Here is a 17,935-nt window from a genome sequence, read left to right on the forward strand (position 1 = left end):
ACATTATAAATAAAGGTATGAAAAGCAACATGATTCAATGTCTATTTTGCAGTGTGATCCATTTATTTTTTATTTTAGAAAATCAACCAATAAAGTCTATACAACAAATCAATTCATGAATCCTTTAAAATGAAAATGTTAATTAGCTATTGCACATTAAAGGTTTACACCCATAATACAGAAGATCCCACCGAGTATTGTCTAACTGTACTGCATTTACAGAATATTGATAGCATCCATGATGGTCATGCATTATACAGAGGGGGTAGTAATGAGGTTTATTGTGACCAGCCGAAATACTAAGTAACAATTGGTGGCTACAGGCTCTTGCATGGTTTGTATGTGTAATCTGCTTTCAAAACAATAGTTGGAAATGTATTCTGTTTTCCAGCATGGTCCATCCTTTGTCTGTCTGGAAATGATCCAGAGGGGTGAGTGTTACAGACATCACTGGCTGTGTCTGATTCTGTTTCTGTGCCACCCATGCCAAGATGCCACACCAGACGGTCTCTACTTCACGCTGCTAAGTGTGTCACAGTTTTCAGTGACAGGAGCCTTCATTTTCCTCTTACAGCTCAGAAATAAAACAGACACACACAAAGAAAGGGCGAGCAAGGCAGGCAAAGCAATGCAAGCATCCTAGATGAAGGCAGCAGCTACCTGACTCCTGGCTGCTATGTCTCAGCACCCCCATCAGCTGGGCATCACTCATAAAGCCTCCTTCTGTCACCTGCCTGGTAAGTACTTTGAATGCTTCTACTTCATTCTTTGCTTCTTTGTCCAGATGCAGAATATTATTGTGTCTTACAAGGTGGGAATCCTTACATGTAGTCATTCTTCCACCTGCCATTGCAAAGAAATAAATGGAAATCATAGAAGTGTCAATTATGCAGTACAGGATTTCACTGTGTTCTGAAAAATTGACTTGAAAATTCTATTTGTTTAGTGTGACACAAAGACCTGCCAGGTGAGTACATATACTGCCTAGCCTTGTCCCTGATATCTTGCCTAACATAGGCTAGCTGTGAACTGTAAAGTTTCTGGAACTATACGATAGGACATAGACTGATTCACAAATAGCCAATTCTTTATTTATATTTTCATTTACTTGTTTCTAGTCTTTATTTTCAATGTTTTAATATTTGCTTTCACTTATGGTATTTTACAAAAATACTGTCATGTTAAACCCCAAATTGAAACAGAAGTAAAAAAAACCAAATGTTTAACCGAAATTGGAAGCGGACGTACGTTATTTGACAGAAGGTATTGCGTTTGTGCCTGCAATGTTACTGGGACAAGTAAAGATCACAAAGGCCAAAAAGCATCTGGTCCTTTTAGTAATTGACTTTACATTACTTCACCTTGAAAAGACATTATTGACTGGGTATTCTCACCGTAGAGCTTCCCTGAGTGCTTGGCTAATGGGGAGCTAAAAGTGTTTTAGGACTGGAGGCTGTGTGCAGTTTAGCAACTTACCTTAGGCAACAATATTCTCAGAACACTGGATCTAAAGGGAAGATGCAACATCCAAATCTTTAGCCAATTTGCTATTATTGTGATTATTTATTAATGATCTGTCAAGCTCCCTGGCAGAGATCAGTCTAAACCGGATGCTCAATAATTGGAAAGCTCATCCAGGGAGCTTACAATCAGATCTGGGTTACAAACTAGTTAAAAAAAAGTCTTTGAAGTCTCTGAAGAATATCCCTAATAATGTTTTATAGCTTGAAGATTGGAGAGACCCCTTGAATCGCAGCATCTTATAGCATCATGTAAGTATTACTATATGTTCCTTATCCACCTGTTACTATTGTGTGCTGTTAGGGTTTAACCCTTTCACTTCATTTTTTTTTTTAACCTTGCTGTATATTGAAGGTTTTTCTTCTTTTTCCAATTTTCTTCACATTCATGTTTATCGTTCCACGTCTTTCTTTCACTTCTTCCATTACACATCCCCTCCCGCCTTCGCAGTCCTTACCTCCCCATTGTCTGTTCCTTTAGTCTTTTTCACCTCCACCCTATTACCCATGCTTCTCCCTATCCATCCTATACCCTTTGTCTTCTTGATACGCGTCTCCCTTTCTTAGCATCCGACTTTCCATTACACATCTATCTCTCCTCTTATGCTTAGCTGTATTGATTCCTTGTACTATAATAACCAGCAACATGTGAAAAGTTAATAGTTTACAGATTCCTGCGGAAAGATTACTTGGGTCGCATCTTATATATCTCTAAGGATCGACCTTTCTTTGAAACAGAAAAAATTATCTTGCTGCTTCACACAAAGCTTCCGGGAAAAAAAAAAAGGGAAAATGTATTCTCTTTAAAATCCATTAATGCCTCTCGCATGTGTTTGAGCACATCCCATCTGTATATCACTTTTGCTGTGTTTCCGACAGTCCCCAGGCAAAACGAAGGATATGTGATGTGGCAACAAGATCATTGTTTCAACAATATTGGATAAATGGCACACTCTAAAGATATGCTGAACCAATAAAAGAAAAATATTAACATAGCTCAGGGTCACAGAGGCTTATTGCTCGAACACGGAGAGAGTTAATCAAGTAGAAGATTGCAAAATAATGTTTTTTTAATAATGTGCCCAGAGTGTCACAAAGAGCGATAGTGTAATTGCATTGTAAAAACGGTGTAATCTTGAAGTATAGCTATGAAAATTAATATTTTGTAACAGGGCTATAAATGCATAATAATCATAAATATTCAAATGCAAGTACACCGGTTATTGCTAGACTTTCTTCTCCAGCTGCGCACAACCTGATTTGCTGCTCGTTATACTTCCAGATCTTATAACTCAACACTGCCCTCTATGGTTTTTATAGTTAAAAAACAAACACTGATTACAAGGCAGTTAATCAGGGCTCAGCTCAAATTTGGATTTTTACACAATTTTCAAAAGTTAAAAGAACATAACAGAACAAGATGGGTCAGAATTAAAAAAATACAAGAAAAATAAAGACTCAATTTTTTTTGAAGATTAGACAATTCGCCTGATCATACATCCAAAGAAATTTTGTTAAAGGTAGAAGCTGCTGCACACGACCGTTTTTTGTCTCCATCTGAGAAAAATAGAGTTTGATCAGAGCGGGATCGGATTTTCTCGGTGGTGGAGAAAAAAAAAAAGTTTCTCCACCTTCTCTGTTATGTCTGTTCCATGAAAATCAGATCGCATTTAGATGTCTTCCCAGTGTGGTCTGAATTTTTTCACGGACCCATAGAGTTGAATGGGTGAGTACCATCCGATTCTTAGAGGCAAATCATGCATGCTGGGATTTATTTCCTCGGACCACTCGGTCTGAGGAAAAGATCGGTCATGTGCACAGCCACATAGAATAACATGGGTATTAGTGCTATCCGTGAACACCATGGATGACATTCGTGATCAGCGAAAATGTGCCCCATGTGCACTTAGAATTTTTTCTCGTTTTCCAGTACATTATATGGTAAAACCAATGGTGTTGTTCAAAAATACAACTTGTTCCGCAAAAAACAAGCCCTCACACAGTTTTATTGATGAAAAATAAAAACGTTATGGCTCTGGGAAGAAGGGAAACAAAAAACGAAAACTCAAAAATGGAAAAATCCAAGGTGGTAAAGGAGCTAAACTTTTGGGTAAAGGAGCGTCAAAGAGATGGTTTGCTATGGTCATAGTTCACACCTTTACGGTTCCACGTGGACATAAATTAAAAACTATGATAGTAGTAAAAATGACTAGTGAGTAGGGCTAATAATTAAGCAAGTCTCAAGAGAAAATGATAAGGAACCTTAACAACGTTCAGTAGGCTTGCAAAATACAACTTGTAATCCCCCCATTCGAGGCATGAGAAGATGATTTCTCTCCATCAGTTTTAGGGTTCGCTCACACGGGTGTTTAAAAAATCAGCCCCATTCTCATCCAGGAGAGTGGGATGATTATTCCTCACTTGTCATCCATGTACTGTCCGTATACAATCTGTTTTTTTACTCAGCACATATTAATCTTTTACAGGACCATTTACAGTTTCCCATCTTAGAGAATTGTAATGTAGCTATAAAAATTGTATGCCATACTGATGGTCCATATGGCATCCGATTATTTTCTTGCACCCACCCAATATTGGAGTCAAATTATAACATTCTGTGATTTTTGACTCACGACAAATACAGCTTAGAAAAAATACTCAGATCTGCAGAGCCTCACTGAATAACATTGGTCTGAGTGCAATACGTCTGTTGTCAGATCGCACTCGTCCGATTTATACCCTAGTGTGAGCAGGGCCGGACTGGGACTAAAATTCAGCCCTGGCATTTGAAGTTACACAGGCCCACTTGTCACATGGTGACTGTATAATATCTTTGTACACTTGTAGGCAGGGCCGGTTTTAGGCAAAGTGGGGCCCTAGGCAAAGTTTAAAATGGGTCCCCAAATGCTAACATATTGCACATCACACAGAAGCCTTTCTGTTGTATTTACGTGCGCTGAGTTCAGGCCGCTAAACGAGTTTGATCGACAATACTGAAGTTGTTCAACGCTTGTTTCCCGGCCTCTTTCCACCAGCTGAGGAATAATGATGAGACAGAACGATCACTAATAGATCACCATACAGTATCATGTTTTCAGCAGCACATCTACAGTTTACACTGGCAATGTGCTGCTGACAACAAGGCTTTTTGTTCCAGCAAAAACAATCCGAATATGCAGCATTTTACTTGTTTAGTAAAATACACCCCATAGTCCTCCATATATTATAATGTGCTCCATAGTCCTCCATATAGTATAATACACTCCCTATAGTCCTCCATATATTAAAATACACTGCTCAGTCCTCCACATAGTATAATACACTCCTCATAGTCCTCCATATAGCATAATACAATCCTCATAGTCCTCCATATAGCATAATACAATCCTCATAGTGCTCCATATAGTATAATGCACCGCCACAGTCATCCATGTAGTACAATTCACTTCCCATAGTATAATGCACCCCATAGTTCTTCATATAGTATAACGTATTCCCCATAGTCCTCGATACAGTATAATGCAGCCCACATATAGTATAATGCAGCCACCCCAGAGTATAATGCAGCCACCCCAGAGTATAATGCAGCCACCCCAGAGTATAATGCAGCCACCCCAGAGTATAATGCAGCCACCCCACAGAGTATAATGCAGCCACCCCAGAGTATGTAACCCCCATAGAATATAATACAGCCCACCCCCCCATAATATATAATGTAGCCCCCCATAGAATATAATGCAGCCCCCCATAGTATATAACGCAGCCTCCCCCATAGAATATAATATACCCCCACAATAGTATATAACAAAGCCACATAGTACATAACATGGCCTCCCCCATAGAATATAATATACTCCCCATAGTATATAGCAAAGCCCGCATATTATATAGCACAAACCGCATAGTATACAGCACAGCCTGCATACTATAGCACAGCTCGCGTAGTAGATAACACAGCCCACACAGCAGTATTCAGCACAGACCACACAGTAGTATACAGCACAGACCACACAGTAGTATACAGCACAGCCCACGTAGAAGTATACAGCACAGTCCACACAGTAGTATACAGCACAGCCCACAGAGTAATATATACAGCACAGCCCACAAAGTAATATATACAGCACAGCCCACAAAGTAATATATACAGCACAGCCCACAGAGAACTATATACAGCACAGCCCACAGAGAACTATATACAGCACAGCCCACAGAGAACTATATAAAGCACAGCCCAGAGTACTATATACAGCACAGCCCAGAGTACTATATAAAGCACAGCCCAGAGAGTACTATATACAGCACAGCCCAGAGAGTACTATATACAGCACAGCCCAGAGAGTACTATATACAGCACAGCCCACAGAGTACTATATACAGCACAGCCCACAGAGTACTATATACAGCACAGCCCACAGAGTACTATACACAGCACAGCCCACAGAGTACTATATACAGCACAGCCCACAGAGTACTATATACAGCACAGCCCACAGAGTACTATATACAGCACAGCCCACAGAGAACTATATACAGCACACAGTAGTATACAGCACAGAGCACAGCCCACAGAGAACTATATACAGCCCACAGTAGTATACAGCACAGAGCACAGCCCACAGAGAACTATATAAAGCACAGAGCACAGCCCACAGAGAACTATATACAGCCCACAGTAGCATACAGCACAGAGCACAGCCCACAGATAACTATATACAGCCCACAGTAGTATACAGCACAGAGCACAGCCCACAGAGAACTATATACAGCACAGAGCACAGCCCACAGAGAACTATATACAGCCCACAGTAGCATACAGCACAGAGCACAGCCCACAGATAACTATATACAGCCCACAGTAGTATACAGCACAGAGCACAGCCCACAGAGAACTATATACAGCACAGAGCACAGCCCACAGAGAACTATATACAGCCCACAGTAGCATACAGCACAGAGCACAGCCCACAGATAACTATATACAGCCCACAGTAGTATACAGCACAGAGCACAGCCCACAGAGAGCTATATACAGCCCACAGTAGTATACAGCACAGAGCACAGCCCACAGAGAACTATATACAGCCCACAGCAGTATACAGCACAGAGCACAGCCCACAGAGAACTATATACAGCCCACAGCAGTATACAGCACAGAGCACAGCCCACAGAGAACTATATATAGCACAGAGCACACAGTAGTATACAGCACAGAGCACAGCCCACAGAGAGCTATATACAGCCCACAGCAGTATACAGCACAGAGCACAGCCCACAGAGAACTATATACAGCCCACAGTAGTATACAGCACAGAGCACAGCCCACAGAGAACTATATACAGCCCACAGCAGTATACAGCACAGAGCACAGCCCACAGAGAACTATATACAGCCCACAGCAGTATACAGCACAGAGCACAGCCCACAGAGAACTATATATAGCACAGAGCACACAGTAGTATACAGCACAGAGCACAGCCCACAGAGAGCTATATACAGCCCACAGCAGTATACAGCACAGAGCACAGCCCCCAGAGAACTATATACAGCCCACAGTAGTATACAGCACAGAGCACAGCCCACAGAGAACTATATACAGCCCACAGCAGTATACAGCACAGAGCACAGCCCACAGAGAACTATATACAGCCCACAGCAGTATACAGCACAGAGCACAGCCCACAGAGAACTATATATAGCACAGAGCACACAGTAGTATACAGCACAGAGCACAGCCCACAGAGAGCTATATACAGCCCACAGCAGTATACAGCACAGAGCACAGCCCACAGAGAGCTATATACAGCCCACAGTAGTATACAGCACAGAGCACAGCCCACAGAGAACTATATACAGCCCACAGCAGTATACAGCACAGAGCACAGCCCACAGAGAACTATATACAGCCCACAGCAGTATACAGCACAGCCCACAGAGAGCTATATACAGCCCACAGTAGTATACAGCACAGAGCACAGCCCACAGAGAACTATATACAGCCCACAGTAGTATACAGCACAGAGCACAGCCCACAGAGAGCTATATACAGCCCACAGTAGTATACAGCACAGAGCACAGCCCACAGAGAACTATATACAGCCCACAGCAGTATACAGCACAGAGCACAGCCCACAGAGAGCTATATACAGCCCACAGTAGTATACAGCACAGAGCACAGCCCACAGAGAACTATATACAGCCCACAGTAGTATACAGCACAGAGCACAGCCCACAGAGAGCTATATACAGCCCACAGTAGTATACAGCACAGAGCACAGCCCACAGAGAGCTATATACAGCCCACAGCAGTATACAGCACAGAGCACAGCCCACAGAGAACTATATACAGCCCACAGTAGTATACAGCACAGAGCACAGCCCACAGAGAGCTATATACAGCCCACAGTAGTATACAGCACAGAGCACAGCCCACAGAGAACTATATACAGCCCACAGCAGTATACAGCACAGAGCACAGCCCACAGAGAGCTATATACAGCCCACAGCAGTATACAGCACAGAGCACAGCCCACAGATAACTATATACAGCCCACAGCAGTATACAGCACAGAGCACAGCCCACAGAGAACTATATACAGCCCACAGCAGTATACAGCACAGAGCACAGCCCACAGAGAGCTATATACAGCCCACAGTAGTATACAGCACAGAGCACAGCCCACAGAGAGCTATATACAGCCCACAGTAGTATACAGCACAGAGCACAGCCCACAGAGAACTATATACAGCCCACAGCAGTATACAGCACAGAGCACAGCCCACAGAGAGCTATATACAGCCCACAGCAGTATACAGCACAGAGCACAGCCCACAGATAACTATATACAGCCCACAGTAGTATACAGCACAGAGCACAGCCCACAGAGAACTATATACAGCCCACAGTAGTATACAGCACAGAGCACAGCCCACAGAGAGCTATATACAGCCCACAGTAGTATACAGCACAGAGCACAGCCCACAGAGAACTATATACAGCCCACAGCAGTATACAGCACAGAGCACAGCCCACAGAGAGCTATATACAGCCCACAGTAGTATACAGCACAGAGCACAGCCCACAGAGAACTATATACAGCCCACAGTAGTATACAGCACAGAGCACAGCCCACAGAGAGCTATATACAGCCCACAGTAGTATACAGCACAGAGCACAGCCCACAGAGAGCTATATACAGCCCACAGCAGTATACAGCACAGAGCACAGCCCCCAGAGAACTATATACAGCCCACAGTAGTATACAGCACAGAGCACAGCCCACAGAGAACTATATACAGCCCACAGCAGTATACAGCACAGAGCACAGCCCACAGAGAACTATATACAGCCCACAGCAGTATACAGCACAGCCCACAGAGAACTATATATAGCACAGAGCACACAGTAGTATACAGCACAGAGCACAGCCCACAGAGAGCTATATACAGCCCACAGCAGTATACAGCACAGAGCACAGCCCCCAGAGAACTATATACAGCCCACAGTAGTATACAGCACAGAGCACAGCCCACAGAGAACTATATACAGCCCACAGCAGTATACAGCACAGAGCACAGCCCACAGAGAACTATATACAGCCCACAGCAGTATACAGCACAGAGCACAGCCCACAGAGAACTATATATAGCACAGAGCACACAGTAGTATACAGCACAGAGCACAGCCCACAGAGAGCTATATACAGCCCACAGCAGTATACAGCACAGAGCACAGCCCACAGAGAGCTATATACAGCCCACAGTAGTATACAGCACAGAGCACAGCCCACAGAGAACTATATACAGCCCACAGCAGTATACAGCACAGAGCACAGCCCACAGAGAACTATATACAGCCCACAGCAGTATACAGCACAGCCCACAGAGAGCTATATACAGCCCACAGTAGTATACAGCACAGAGCACAGCCCACAGAGAACTATATACAGCCCACAGTAGTATACAGCACAGAGCACAGCCCACAGAGAGCTATATACAGCCCACAGTAGTATACAGCACAGAGCACAGCCCACAGAGAACTATATACAGCCCACAGCAGTATACAGCACAGAGCACAGCCCACAGAGAGCTATATACAGCCCACAGTAGTATACAGCACAGAGCACAGCCCACAGAGAGCTATATACAGCCCACAGCAGTATACAGCACAGAGCACAGCCCACAGAGAACTATATACAGCCCACAGTAGTATACAGCACAGAGCACAGCCCACAGAGAGCTATATACAGCCCACAGTAGTATACAGCACAGAGCACAGCCCACAGAGAACTATATACAGCCCACAGCAGTATACAGCACAGAGCACAGCCCACAGAGAGCTATATACAGCCCACAGCAGTATACAGCACAGAGCACAGCCCACAGATAACTATATACAGCCCACAGCAGTATACAGCACAGAGCACAGCCCACAGAGAACTATATACAGCCCACAGCAGTATACAGCACAGAGCACAGCCCACAGAGAGCTATATACAGCCCACAGTAGTATACAGCACAGAGCACAGCCCACAGAGAGCTATATACAGCCCACAGTAGTATACAGCACAGAGCACAGCCCACAGAGAACTATATACAGCCCACAGCAGTATACAGCACAGAGCACAGCCCACAGAGAGCTATATACAGCCCACAGCAGTATACAGCACAGAGCACAGCCCACAGATAACTATATACAGCCCACAGTAGTATACAGCACAGAGCACAGCCCAGAGAACTATATACAGCCCACAGTAGTATACAGCACAGAGCACAGCCCACAGAGAGCTATATACAGCCCACAGTAGTATACAGCACAGAGCACAGCCCACAGAGAGCTATATACAGCCCACAGTAGTATACAGCACAGAGCACAGCCCACAGAGAGCTATATACAGCCCACAGCAGTATACAGCACAGAGCACAGCCCACAGAGAGCTATATACAGCCCACAGTAGTATACAGCACAGAGCACAGCCCACAGAGAACTATATACAGCCCACAGTAGTATACAGCACAGAGCACAGCCCACAGAGAGCTATATACAGCCCACAGTAGTATACAGCACAGAGCACAGCCCACAGAGAGCTATATACAGCCCACAGTAGTATACAGCACAGAGCACAGCCCACAGAGAACTATATACAGCCCACAGTAGTATACAGCACAGCCCACAGAGAGCTATATACAGCCCACAGCAGTATACAGCACAGAGCACAGCCCACAGAGAACTATATACAGCCCACAGTAGTATACAGCACAGAGCACAGCCCACAGAGAGCTATATACAGCCCACAGTAGTATACAGCACAGAGCACAGCCCACAGAGAACTATATACAGCCCACAGCAGTATACAGCACAGAGCACAGCCCACAGAGAGCTATATACAGCCCACAGCAGTATACAGCACAGAGCACAGCCCACAGATAACTATATACAGCCCACAGCAGTATACAGCACAGAGCACAGCCCACAGATAACTATATACAGCCCACAGCAGTATACAGCACAGAGCACAGCCCAGAGAACTATATACAGCCCACAGCAGTATACAGCACAGAGCACAGCCCACAGAGAACTATATACAGCCCACAGCAGTATACAGCACAGAGCACAGCCCACAGAGAACTATATACAGCCCACAGCAGTATACAGCACAGAGCACAGCCCACAGAGAACTATATACAGCCCACATCTCTTCTCTTCCTCCCCTCACCTCCTCCGAGAATGGCCCCACAGTCCAGAAAAAAAAAAACTCTCCTCACCTCTCCTCGTGCCCCGCGTTGCTTCCTGGTTCCTGCTCCTGTCTCAGCAGCTGCAGTCTGCCCGGGACACAGCAGGTACGTGATGATATGACATCATCGCGCACCCGCAGTGTCAGAGGCAGAGCGGGGAATGATGGGAGAGGAGCGTCTGTAGACGCTCTCTCCTCCATCATTGCATTCAACTGTACCGGCGTCTATACGCCGGTATAGTTGAATGCGACGGCGGGGGCGGCGGATTGAGCGGCCCACCACTGGCACCGGCCCTTCTGGCATTTGCCAGAAGTGCCCTATGGCCAGTCCGGCCCTGAGTGTGAGTGAGCCCTAAGACTGGAGGAAAATGTAATTATTTGTGTAAAGCAGAATTATCATTTATTTGATGAATTTGCGCATTATTATTTACAGATCCTTTGTAGCCATATAAACATTGGGAACAAACTGTTTACAATCAGCCAATGTTTGCTTCTACTGTTAAAAAGACAAACAGAAAAACACATAGAGTAAAATATCCTGCCCCACCGAGAAGTGAGATGTCCTTTACAAGGACCATTGAGAAAGTTAACAGAATTTGCAATGTGTAGATGGGCGTGGGGGATGGGCTTTGACAATGTGTATTCAAGTGGCAGAGACCATTCATGTAGATTAGATGGCACTTCACACTTACTGATAACAAAACCCTCTAATCTGTCTTCACCACCACTTAATATGACAGGTGATTTATTGTAATGTATTATTTACAGTGCATTTCCATGTAGAGCAGCCTGTGCCTAAAGCTGAACGTGAAGCTTGCAGGGAAAAGCACTAAGGGTATGTGTCCACGTTCAGGATTGCATCAGGATTTGGTCAGGATTTTACATCAGTATTTGTAAGCCAAAACCAGGAGTGGAACAATTAGAGGAAAAGTTTAATAGAAACATATGCACCACTTCTGTATTTATCACCCACTCCTGGTTTTGGCTTACAAATACTGATGAAAAATCCTGACCAAATCCTGATGCAATCCTGAACGTGGACACATACCCTAATAGTTTGGAGCAGTCTTGTGAGCCCCCTCCCCCTCATCACATACATGTTGTCACTACATTCCTCTCCCTTTGGCTTCAGCTAAAACTGTGAAGCAATTAGGTGAAGACAGGCGGCAGATAAGAAAGGGATGTCTGAAAATGCAGCGCAAGCACAAGTGGCATTCAGCTTGTCTCTCCATGATGTTAGCAATACGATTGTACCACATCTGACTCTCAGGTTATTCTCTGAGCAAAATGAGCTACAATCGAAACCCCCTGAATAATCACATTGATGGCCTCTTTGGATATCTTCTAACCACATGCTTGCTAAAAAACCTCCACATTAGCCAGAACAGAGCGATAAGGAAGATATTCCTTAGTAAACTTCTTGCTCAGGTGGCCGTTACATCTTCAAGTATTGAAGGATTCCTCTTGACCTGATATCACTAGAAACTCCACAAACACAACCCAATCAGCTAAGTTTTCAGGGCCAATATTCAGTTATCAATCACTCCTAAGGCTTCTTTCACAATTCAGTTGTTTGGCGTCAGTCAGCTCCGACATAGTGACGGATCGACAGATCCGTCACAATTGTTGAGAAAACGGTTCTAACGGATCAGTTTTTTTGACGGATCCTTTACTTGGGGGTTGTCTGGGAAAAGTATCTACTTTTTGGAGCATGCGCAATTGAAAAAGCGGATTGGGGCGACGGATCCGCCGAAATGACGGTCGTGACGGATCCGTCACCCATAGGTGGCCATTCTATGGAATGGCGGATGCGACAGATCCGTCGCGAACCGCCATTTCGGCGCAGACAAAAAACGTTATAATGTCCGTCAATGTCTAGATGACGTCCGCCAAATTTCGACGGATCCGTCACATGGCAGATGGAACGGACGACCATCCGCCACAATCCGTCGCTAATGTATGTCTATGGGAAAATAGTGGATCCGCCAAAAAAGAAGAGTGTAACCTCTTATAGTCAGCAGGGTCCTCTCTTTCTCCTGTAGAGTGTAAGCTCTTATGGCCAGCAGGGTCCTATCTCTCTATTTACTGCAGAGTGTAAGCTCTTATCATAAGCGGAGTTCTCTCTCTCTCCTGTAGATTGTAACCTCTTATAGTCAGCGGGGTCCTCTCTTTCTCCTGTAGAATGTAAGCTCTTATGATCAGTCACATGTATTTTCTGAGCAATTACACGCTTTCCATTAAGATTCACCCAAATTTATTAGTCGCAAATCGAATTCTTTGTGAAACCTACAGATTTAAATATTATTATTATTTATTATTATAGCCCATTTTTTTCATGGCGCTTTCCATGTGAAAAGCAGTATACATAATAAAAAAGAAGTTCGATAATCTTGAACAAAACGAGTCATCGACTGGTACAATAGAAGAGAGGACCCTGCGCGTGAGGGCTCAAAATCTACAATATCAAAAGATCCTCTCATTTCTAGTCAGGCTTCTATACACATTAAATGTGATGGGTTTGGCAACTTTAATCTAATACTGTGAATTGTTAAAGGGAACCTGTCACCCCCAAAATGGAAGTTGAGCTAAGCTCGCCAGCATCAGGGGCTTATCTACAGCATTTTGTAATGCTGTAGATAAGCCCTGATGTATCCTGAAAGATGTGAAAAAGATGTTATATTATACTCACCCAGGGGCGGTCCCGCTGCGGTCTGGTCCGATGGGTGTCGCGGTCCGGGGCCTCCCATCTTCATACGATGACGTCCTCTTCTTGTTTTCACGCTGCGGCTCCGGCGCAGGCGTACTTTGTCTGCCCTGTTGAGGGCAGAGCAAAGTACTGTAGTGCACAGGGCCTCTGACCTTTCCCGGCGCCTGCGCACTGCAGTACTTTGCTCTGCCCTCAACAGGGCAGACAAAGTACGCCTGCGCCGGAGCCACAGCGTGAAGACCAGAAGAGGACGACATCGTAAGAAGATGGGAGACCCCGGACCGGACAGCGACGCCCATTGGATCAGACCGGTGGCCCAGGTGAGTATAATCTTACCTCTTTCTCTCATCTTTCAGGATACATAGGGGGCTTATCTACAGCATTCCAGAATGCTGTAGATAAGCCCCTGATGGCAGTGGGCTTAGCTCAACTTCCATTTTGGGGGTGACAGGTTCCCCTTAACCCCTTTACCCCAAGGGTGGTTTGCACGTTATGGACCGGGCCAATTTTTACAATTCTGACCACTGTCCCTTTATAAGGTTATAACTCTGGAACGCTTCAACGGATCCCGGTGATTCTGACATTGTTTTCTCATGACATATTGTACTTCATGACAGTGGTAAAATTTCTTTGATATTACCTGCATTTATTTGTGAAAAAATGGAAATTTGGCGAAAATTTTGAAAATTTCGCAAATTTCCAACTTTGAATTTTTATGCAATTAAATCACAGAGATACGTCACACAAAATACTTAATAACTAATATTTCCCACATGTCTACTTTACATCAGCACAATTTTGGAACCAAAATTGTTTTTTTTAGGGAGTTATAAGGGTTAAAAGTTGACCAGCAATTTCTCATTTTTACAAAACCATTTTTTTTAGGGACCACATCTCATTTGAAGTCATTTTGAGGGGGTCTATATGATAGAAAATACCCAAGTGTGACACCATTCTAAAAACTGCACCCCTCAAGGTGCTCAAAACCACATTCAAGAAGTTTATTAACCCTTCAGGTGTTTCACAGGAATTTTTGGAATGTTTAAATAAAAATGAACATTTAACTTTTTTTCACAAAAAATTTATTTCAGCTCCAATTTGTTTTATTTTACCAAGGGTAACAGGAGAAAATGTTGTACAATTTGTCCTGAGTACGCCGATACCCCATATGTGGGGGTAAACCACTGTTTGGGCGCATGGCAGACCTGGGAACGGCGCTTTGACATTTCAATGCAAAATTAACAGGAATTGAGATGGAACGCCATGTTGCGTTTGGAGAGCCACTGATGTTCCTAAACATTGAAACCCCCCACAAGTGACACCATTTTGGAAACTAGACCCCCTATGGAACTTATCTAGAGGTGTGGTGAGCACTTTGACCCACCAAGTGCTTCACAGAAGTTTATAATGCAGAACTGTAAAAATAAAAAATCATTTTTTTTCACAAAAATTATCTTTTCGCCCCCAATTTTTTATTTTTCCAAGAGTAAGAGAAGAAATTGGACCCCAAAGGTTGTTGTACAATTTGTCCTGAGTACGCTGATACCCCATATGTGGGAGTAAACCACTGTTTGGGCGCATGGGAGAGCTCGGAAGGGAAGGAGCGCCGTTTGACTTTTCAATGCAAAATTTACAGGAATTGAGATGAAAGTAGACCCCCTAAGGAACTTATCTAGAGGTGTGGTGAGCACTTTGACCCACCAAGTGCTTCACAGAAGTTTATAATGCAGAGCCGTAAAAGTAAAACAAAAATTTTTTCCCACAAAAATTATTTTTTAGCCCCCAGTTTTGTATTTTTCCGAGGGTAACAGGAGAAATTGGACCCCCAAAATTGTTGTCCAACTTGTCCTGAGTGCGCTGATACCCCATATGTGGGGGGGGGAACCACCGTTTGGGCGCATTGGAGGCCTCGGAAGGGAAGGAGCGCTATTTGGAATGCAGACTTAGATGGAATGGTCTGCAGGCATGACATTGCGTTTGCAGAGCCCCTAATGTACCTAAACAGTAGAAACCCCCCACAAGTGACCCCATATTGGAAACTAGACCCCCCATGGAACTTATCTAGATGTGTTGTGAGAACTTTGAGCCCCCAAGTGTTTCACTACAGTTTATAACGCAGAGCCGTGAAAATAAAAAATCTTTTTTTCCCACAAAAATTATTTTTTAGCCCCCAGTTTTGTATTTTCCCAAGGGTAACAGGAGAAATTGGACCCCAAAAGTTGTTGTCCAATTTGTCCTGAGTACGCTGATACCCCATATGTTGGGGTAAACCCCTGTGTGGGCACACGGGAGAGCTCGGAAGGGAAAGAGCACTGTTTTACTTTTTCAACGCAGAGTTGGCTGGAATTGAGATCGGACGCCATGTCGCTTTTGGAGAGCCCCTGATGTGCCTAAACAGTGGAAACCCCCCAATTATAACTGAAACCCTAATGCAAACACACCCCTAACCCTAAACCCAACGGTAACCCTAACCACACCTCTAACCCAGACACACCCCTAACCCTAATCCCAATTCTATTCCCAACTGTTAATGTAATCCCAACCCTAACTTTAGCCCCAACCCTAACTGTAGTCTTAACCCTAGCCCCAACCCTAACCCTAGCCCTAACCCTAGCCCTAACCCTAACCCTAGCCCTAACCCTAACCCTAGCCTTAACCCTAACCCTAGCCCTAACGCTAGCCCTAACCCTAGCCCTAACCCTAGCCCTAACCCTAACCCTAATCCTAACCCTAGCCCTAACCCTAACCCTAGCCCTAATGGGAAAATGGAAATAAATACGTTTTTTTAATTTTTTAATTTTTCCCTATCTAAGGGGGTGATGAAGGGGGGTTTGATTTACTTTTATAGCGGGTTTTTTAGTGGATTTTTATGATTGGCAGCCGTCACACACTGAAAGACGCTTTTTATTGCAAAAAATATTTTTTGCATTACCACATTTTGAGAGCTATAATTTTTCCATATTTGAGTCCACAGAGTCATTTGAGGTCTTGTTTTTTGCGGGACGAGTTGACGTTTTTATTGGTAACATGTTCGGGCACGTGAGATTTTTTGATCACTTTTTATTCCAATTTTTGTGAGGCAGAATGACCAAAAACCAGCTATTAATGAATTTCTTTTGGGGGAGGCGTTTATACCATTCCGCGTTTGGTAAAATTGATAAAGCAGTTTTATTCTTCAGGTCAGTACGATTACAGTGATACCTCATTTGTATCATTTTTTTATGTTTAGGTGCTTTTATACGATAAAAACTATTTTATAGAAAAAATAATTATTTTTGCATCGCTTTATTCTGAGGACTATAACTTTTTTATTTTTTTTGCTGATGATGCTGTATGGGGGCTCTTTTTTTGCGGGACAAAATGATGCTTTCAGAGGTACCATGGTTATTTATATCTGTCTTTTTGATCGCGTTTTATTCCACTTTTTGTTCGGTGGTATGATAATAAAGCGTTGTTTTTGCCTCGTTTTTTTTTTTTTTTCTTACGGTGTTTACTGAAGGGGTTAACTAGTGGGACAGTTTTATAGGTTGGGTCGTTACGGACGCAGCGATACTAAATATGTGTACTTTTATTGTTTGTTTATTTTATTTAGATAAAGAAATGTATTTATGGGAATAATTTTTTTTTTCTTTATTTAGGAATTTTTTTTTTTTTTTACACATGTGGAAATTTTTTTTTAAACTTTTTTACTTTGTCCCAGGGGGACATCACAGATCGCTGCTCTGACAGTTTGCACAGCACTCTGTCAGATCACCGATCTGACTTGCAGCACTGCAGGCTTGCCAAGAGCCTGCACTTAGCAGGCACTCGGTAAGCCACCTCCCTCCCTGCAGGACCCGGATGCCGCGGCCATCTTGGATCCGGGACCTGCAGCGAGGAAGGAGGTAGGAGACCCTCGGAGCAACGCGATCACATCACGTTGCTGCGGGGGTCTCAGGGAAGCATGCAGGGAGCCCCCTCCCTGCGCGATGCTT

The 17,935-nt window shown here is 43.8% G+C and overlaps 1 protein-coding gene across 4 annotated transcripts in view; it reads left to right on the forward strand.

Moving 5' to 3' along the window:
- Positions 1–416: 416 nt before the first annotated feature.
- Positions 417–17,935, forward strand: part of RGMB (repulsive guidance molecule BMP co-receptor b) — a 91,787-nt gene continuing 74,268 nt past the window's right edge. Inside the window, exons 1-3 of one of the 4 annotated variants that reach the window (XM_077289638.1) lie at positions 417–431; positions 575–737; positions 1,725–1,772. In XM_077289638.1, the coding sequence (XP_077145753.1) occupies positions 1,771–1,772 (2 nt within the window). In that variant the 5' untranslated portion in view covers positions 417–431; positions 575–737; positions 1,725–1,770. The other 3 variants (XM_077289630.1, XM_077289648.1, XM_077289657.1) reach the window with 3 other exon arrangements.

This window comes from Ranitomeya variabilis, chromosome 1 (assembly GCF_051348905.1).
Source record: "Ranitomeya variabilis isolate aRanVar5 chromosome 1, aRanVar5.hap1, whole genome shotgun sequence".
Taxonomy (NCBI): Eukaryota; Metazoa; Chordata; class Amphibia; order Anura; family Dendrobatidae; genus Ranitomeya; species Ranitomeya variabilis.